The 6,870-nt window shown below is 43.9% G+C and overlaps 1 protein-coding gene across 1 annotated transcript; it reads right to left on the reverse strand.

Moving 5' to 3' along the window:
- Window positions 1-1,245: 1,245 nt before the first annotated feature.
- Cdkn1b (cyclin dependent kinase inhibitor 1B) lies at window positions 1,246-6,360 on the reverse strand. The gene is made up of 3 exons (XM_032905534.1): window positions 5,368-6,360; window positions 4,710-4,837; window positions 1,246-2,521 (listed from the first exon to the last, which is right to left on the reverse strand). Exons 1-2 carry the CDS (start codon window positions 5,840-5,842, stop codon window positions 4,719-4,721), a joined length of 594 nt encoding a protein of 197 aa, XP_032761425.1. The 5' UTR covers window positions 5,843-6,360; the 3' UTR covers window positions 1,246-2,521; window positions 4,710-4,718.
- Window positions 6,361-6,870: the final 510 nt, after the last annotated feature.

A 6,870-nucleotide genomic window follows, 5' to 3' on the forward strand; every position in this document is an offset into this window, starting at 1 on the left:
CTCAAAATTCACATTAAAATAAAAAAAAAACAAAAGTATGAAAGGAAAATGAGGTCCGTGCAGCAACAGAGGTGTGTTTTCCCAATTTGGATCGATTTCCTGACTCTTGGTCCTCCTGCAAGCCACCCTTTATGTTTTAAACAGAACCACAAAACACCTTTAGTCTTTAATTAAAATAATACCTACTTGAAGGACTTGGCCCAACGACCAAAAGATCTTATTTTCGCATCCCGCACAGGAAGAAAATCCAACTCTTGCTTTAATTAAAAGAAAGAAAGAAAGAAAGAAAGAAAGAAAGAAAGAAAGAAAGGAAGGAAGGAAGGAAGAAAGAAAGAAAGAAAGGAAGGAAGAAAAGAAAAAAAACCTAGTCAAAAATGTTAGAATTATTTATAATCCTCTTGGGGTGCTGTGATATAAGTGGGAGTATGTCAATGAATAATTTAACCCAAATCTGGATTTTTCACAATTTACCCGTAAATTTTCTTATAATTTACTTTACACCTTAACCACGTTTTAAAAATCAGAGTGTTATTCAGAGAATTATTTTTGATAAACCTGGCTTTTAAAATGCCCCGTTTCTGTATTTTTTTAAGTAAAAAAAAAAAATGCATCCCTGCTGAGCAGATATGAGCACAGAAGACTCTGTTTTAGTATTTTAACTATTTTTTGGATGCATTTAACTATAATATAAATATTCAAAAATTGAGGGATCTGTGTATGACCAATTTCATTTCAACCAACTAGTGTGGAAAAACTTGGTTCGTAAGGACCTGTGTGTTGGGCTATTGTGGACAAGGTTGGTAGGCTGGGAATCAGATTTTCATCCCTCACGCCACTCCAAAAGTGTAAATAGAGAATCTAGAGAAGTTGTTACATCACTTTCATTTTCAGTACTGCAGATGTGTGATCAGACTACACTTATGTAAGCCCCCCCCCTGGTTCTCACACACTCACATCCTAGAAAACATAAACATTTTAACTAAATGGGGACTGCTGATGGTCTTACATGAAAATGTGGCTTTTCCTCTTTCCTGTTAAGCTTTGTCTATCCGTATAGGACAAGGACGAAAAATGGCCACTAAGTATATCCAGACCCCCACCACTATCCTCCACCCACCTTCACACACAAATCATCCTAAAGGTAGGCCGAGATTCTGTAGATGTCTCTCACTTTGCATTGTATCTGAAGCATGCCAGGCTGAATACCTCAAGCTCAATAAAGCACATGACAGTTGCACTCAAAGATTAACTATGGAAGTTTTCTTTATTGATTGCTTGATGTGTAACAATAATTGCTATCTTTTTCACACATTACAAAAATTATACTTGGCTCAGTATGCAACCTTTTAAGCATAGCCATATTATTTAACAAAAGGGGGGAGGGATGCTAGTCTACCCAATACAGCATTTACAAATGCACAAAACATGCCACTTTGGCTTGTATATTGTCTAGATTAAAAAAAAAATCTCTTTTGAACATAAATAAGTTAGTATAATTTTCAGTGTCTTTACAGAGTTATATACACAGGCACAATTCAAAGTTTTTCTCATACACAGGCAATGAAGAAACACTGTTTAAAGGTGTAGTATCCATTTCACTCACTCTACAAGTATCCTTTTTCTTTTCTTTTAAAAACAACTTTCCTTGGGGGCAAATTAACAATTAGGGTGAGAAACTTTGAATTTAAAAAGAAAAAAAATTATTTCATTATTTGTGTAAAGTTAAAAGACTTCTAAAAATATCCAAGGACTTAGGATTATGTTCACTGTGAAAAGAACACTAAGAAATTTTCTCAGCAAATATGATCTGAGATAGTCAATTCTAAGAATTCAGAATTTCTTATCATGTACCCCAGAGTTTTGCCCAGTGTTATCTGGGGGTGATTACCGCTAAACAATTAACTGATAAATTCCAATTTCAAGAAAAAAAAATTTTTTAAGCCATTTCTTGCTACATAACAGAATCTTCGGAACTCCCAAATGAGAATATGCTTCAGGTAAAAGTAAATAGCAACTCCCTGTGGCGATTATTCAAATTTTGATTATTTTAAAAATAAAGGATCAGTTCTCACCGAAAGGACACTACATCTTTAAAGAAAGGAATTCAAGCCCTTCCCCCCACCCAAGTTGCTTCTCTTTATGCAAGTCAAATATTTTTTCTCCTTGCTACAAACTGAAGCAAGTTCTTCACCTCCCCCCCATGCTGATTCCTCAGCCCCACCCTGCCCTCCCATCCCTAATGTTTATGTGCTACATAGTAAAAGATAAAAACTATATACACAGGTAGTACAATGAAGCAAATAAGGAAAAACCTAATTGCGCAATGCTACATCCAATGCTTTTAGAGGCAGATGGTTTAAGAGTGCCTAAAATGTTTAGTGTTATTGTTTTTGCTTTCTCAGTGCTTATACAGGATGTCCATTCAATGGAGTCAGCGATATGTATTTAAACTTTTTCATGTATGTCTTCCTTGCTTCATAAAGCAGTGATGTATCTAATAAACAAGGAATTATTCTTAATTCTGCAAAAAGAAACAAAACAATTAGGGAGAAGACACTAGAGTAACATTGCCAAAGTACAGAAATCATTTTGCTACTATCTTAGTTATCAAACATTTCAGTGATGCAGGATAAATACAGGCACTAAAGGTCTGAAGACTACAGTTATCCCCCACACTATCTTCACTGGATTTTTGTTCTGCTGTGTGTGGTGTTAGAGTCAAGGTCCTCAAGAAGCAGGCAATTTTGTGAGGCCCTCCCACGCCCCAGGGGACATTTGGAAATGTCTAGAGACATGTCTGATTGTCACAGCTTCGGGAAGAGGATTGCTCCTGGTGTCCGATGGGAGAGGCCAGAGATAATGCCCATCATTCTAAACTGTACAGGAGTGCCTACCACAACAAAGAGTAATTTGGCTCAAAATGTCAACAGTGCAGAGGTTGAGAAACTCGATCTATAAAATCTGGGTCAAAAAGGGTGAGAAAGAAAAGAAATTCAGGATCACACTTCAGAGTAGTATATTTTCCTGATATATTTGAAAAATACCTGGAAATGCAATTATAAAAATACGAAAAACCCCCACACATACAAAGTCTATGCAACCTTTCGATTTCTTACTCATATGCAACATATTTGCCTGAGTGCTTTTGACTAGAGTCTTATGGTTGCTTGGCCAATAAATGCCCTTTATTCTAACAGGCCAGGTAAAAATCCAGGAGGCTCATCTGAAAAGCTAGGCCCCAAGCCACACAGACCAACACAGGTGTGATGGCTATTTAGAAAGAGCTTCCATCCAATTTGCCCACTTTATAGAGGGTGTTATACGGAAGGTGGTTCTAATGGCCATTTTCCATCAGCTCAAAAAAAAAAAAAAAAAAAAAAAAAAAATGCTATGTCTGTAGAAGGTATATCATGACGTTATGACTTCTAAACACAACAAACTGGAACCCTATGCCATCTCTATATCCCTTATTTTTAAATTTCAATAAATGAGGACCTGGAAAGTTCATAATAAACTGTTAAGATCTATTTATATGCTGGGTTACGAGTGGGCTTTAGAAATAGAGACTGCTGCCTTTGTTCATAACAAGCTTATAAATTATTATATGTCGTCGGATCATATGAATAGTCAATCTATGTAAATTTAGGGGCTGGGTTACTCTAATTAGGCAAGTGGGGTGATGAGATTTTGACACATGGAAAAATCCACACTTGTGCTGGACCTTCTCAGTTGGTCCTAACATCTACCATCCATTTCCCCTATAAACATCCAAACCATCCTGTTCCAGCACAATTAGCATACGGTGCTGACGTGTTAGAGGACTGCTTCCTCTGGCTGCTCATTTAACTTCTGCTTTGTAACCTCAGGGTTAAAATCAGAAATTCTGTGGGAGCGTTAGTACTTCTGAACTTTCCATTCTAATTTTTTTTTTTTAAAGTCCCTTTCTTACTCTCCAAAATTTACCAGCATACAAGGAAAGGCACAACTTAAAAAAAAAAAAAAGATTAAAAAAAAAGTACAGGGAGGTGGTGGCAAAATGCCTCTGATCCCAGCACTCAGGAGGCAGAGGCAGCCAGATTTCTGTAAGTTCAAATCCAGCCTGGTCCACAGAGCAATCTCCAGGGCTGTTTGTTAACACAGAGAAACACTATTTCAAAAAACCAAAAAAAAAACAAAAAAAAAAAAAACAAAAAAAAAACCAAAAACCAAAACAAAAGCAGAAGAACGCAAGACACTCCTAACCAAACGTGCACTACGTGTACCTGGTTTTCCTTTTAAGAATATAAACGTAATTATATATTTGCCATTTTTCTATGGTTCAAACGGCTCAAAATAGGTTATTGGCTGAAAACGAACCTCTGGCAAATGGGTTCTCATGAAGTGAGAATGGGAAGGAAAATTGTCATTTCCAGCCTAAGTTTTAATGGGATTCAGAAGGATATAACTTTCCCTATCCTTTGGGGCCTTGGTGGCAAGTTCTTGCTTGGGACACATTCTGGTTCCATTTTAAGGTAAACATCTTGGGATACAAATACTGCATACAGTCCCCTCAAGTGATTCCAGCCTTCCTCAGTGTTAATTTTTTGACCTAGGAAAGTAATTCCTCCTGGCAGGCAAGTAATCTGCCAGCAGTTCTGGGGTCTGCAGGCCCCCCCGGGGAGCGCAGCCCAGCTAGGGTGTCAGTGTTGTGCTCTTCCTCATTAACCCACCGGAGCTGTTTACGTCTGGCGTCGAAGGCCGGGCTTCTTGGGCGTCTGCTCCACAGTGCCAGCATTCGGGGAACCGTCTGAAACATTTTCTTCTGTTCTGTTGGCCCTTTTGTTTTGCGAAGAAGAATCTAAGAGGGGGGCAAGGGGAAATTTTTAAAAGAACACACACAAACCATCTTTATGATCGAGAACAATGGCTGACAGAAGTTGGCCCAAGAGTCAAGGGATGATCAACCCACTACCTCCACCCACGACCCCTGGACCCGTCATCCCCGGTAGCCTCTAAGGACACAAAATGAGGTTGTTTCCACTAACACAAGAAGTATTCTATGCCCCACGTCTCCTTTTCTCCCCCTAGCCAAGAAGGAGGCAGTTGGTAAACATCCTAACTTTTGTCACATTTCTACAGCTGGCTAGAGGGGAGGAACTGTGACGCGTTAGGCTGGGGAAGTTATCACATCTTACTATCTCCGGCTTCTGACTTCAAAATCATAAACAGGCCAAGCAGTCAGCTGGGGGTATTTCAAACCTAAGCATCAAACAGGCTCGATCTCCCAGAACTAAAGCAGAACACGCAGGAAAAAGCAAGCGAACAGGGTCTAGCAAAGAGGAGCTACGGAGACAGACAGACATTTTAAGTTTTCCAAAGAATCATCACCTTCTGCCGCAGGTCGCTTCCTCATCCCTGGACACTGCTCCGCTAACCCAGCCGGACTGTCTGACGAGTCAGGCATTTGGTCCACCAAATGCCGGTCCTCAGAGTTTGCCTGAGACCCAATTGAAGGCACCGCCTGGCGGCTCCCGCTGACATCCAAGCTCTCCTGCGCCGGCACCTTGCAGGCGCTCTTGGGGGGGCGCGGGGGTCTGTAGTAGAACTCGGGCAAGCTGCCCCTCTCCACCTCCTGCCACTCGTATCTGCCCTCCAGGGGCTTATGATTCTGAAAGTCGAAATTCCACTTGCGCTGGCTCGCTTCTTCCATATCTCGGCAGTGCTTCTCCAAGTCCCGGGTTAGTTCTTCATGATTGACCGGGCCGAAGAGGTTTCTGCAGGCGGAAGGCTTGGGGTGCTCCGTTTGTCTGGCGTCCATCCGCTCCAGGCTCGGGCTCCCGTTAGACACTCTCACGTTTGACATCTTCCTCCCCGGGCGGGTGTGGACCACCGCCTCGCCTCTCTCCGAAAAAAAAAAAAAATGAAATGAAATAAACAACAAAACCAAACAAAAGCGAAACGCCCCTGCCGCAGCGCAAACCCCACTTCGAAGTTCTGCGACTGCACACAGAGACGGCCAAGTGGAGTAGAGCCAGGCGAGCGACCGTCCGAGCCGCAAGAGCGCGCAGGTCTGGGGGAGAGAGGCGCAGGGACGCCCGGGCCGCGCAGCTCGAGGCTTCAGTGATCAAGTGTACTGGAGGGCGGGGAAGGGAGGGGAGGAGGCAGGAGGAGGTGGCAAACAGTCGGAGTGTAGGCTGGGGCGAGCCCGTGGGTCCCGCGAACGCAGCCCCTCTCCAAACCTTGCCGCCGCGCGAGTCTCGGAGCCGCGAGTGAGTCGGGACAAGGGATGAGGGGGGAAAAACACCCCGAAAGCACGAGCCCCCCTCCTTTTTTAGTTGCCCAATATGGCGGTGGAAGGGAGGCTGACGAAGAAGAAGATGATTGACAATGCAAGTCTATTTAAACAGAGGAGGAGCTCCATTGGTCTCGGCGCCGGGAGCCGCTCCGCCCAGGCTGGCGAGCGCGCTCTTAAGGTGGCCCCGGGCGCGGCGCCGCCGCCTCTCCGCGCTCCCGAGCGCGCCGCCTCCCCGTACAGCCGCCAGGACATTGGTTGGTCGCGTGACTACTCGGAGGTGTACGACTGCCAACAAACCTGCTCTGGCTGGCCCCGGAGAAATTAAAAATAAGACAAACAAACTAGCCAAACGGCCGAAGAGCTGGGGAGGGGCCAGCGCGGCGGCCAGGCGGAGACCCGGGAATCTAGGTCCGGGCGCTGCAGAGCTGCGCTGGCAGGCGCGCCACCGCTCCCGACTGCGACCTCCAGGTCTTTGCCCGCGAAACCCAGGGCCTGGGCCAGTGAGCTCCGAGGTCGCTGGCGGCTTCTTAGGAGCCTCAGTGGCTAGTTCAACCCACCTGCATTCGCCCAGGTGGGAATGAGGGAGGGTAGGCGAG

This window comes from Rattus rattus, chromosome 6 (assembly GCF_011064425.1).
Source record: "Rattus rattus isolate New Zealand chromosome 6, Rrattus_CSIRO_v1, whole genome shotgun sequence".
NCBI lineage: Eukaryota > Metazoa > Chordata > Mammalia > Rodentia > Muridae > Rattus > Rattus rattus.

Coding starts and splice junctions, on each gene's coding strand:
- Cdkn1b (XM_032905534.1), bottom strand. CDS start 5,842: ATGTCAAACGTGAGAGTGTCTAACGGGAGCCCGAGCCTGGAGCGGATG. Junction 4,838..5,367: donor GAAGCGACCTGCGGCAGAAG/GTGATGATTCTT, acceptor CCCCCCTCTTAG/ATTCTTCTTCGCAAAACAAA.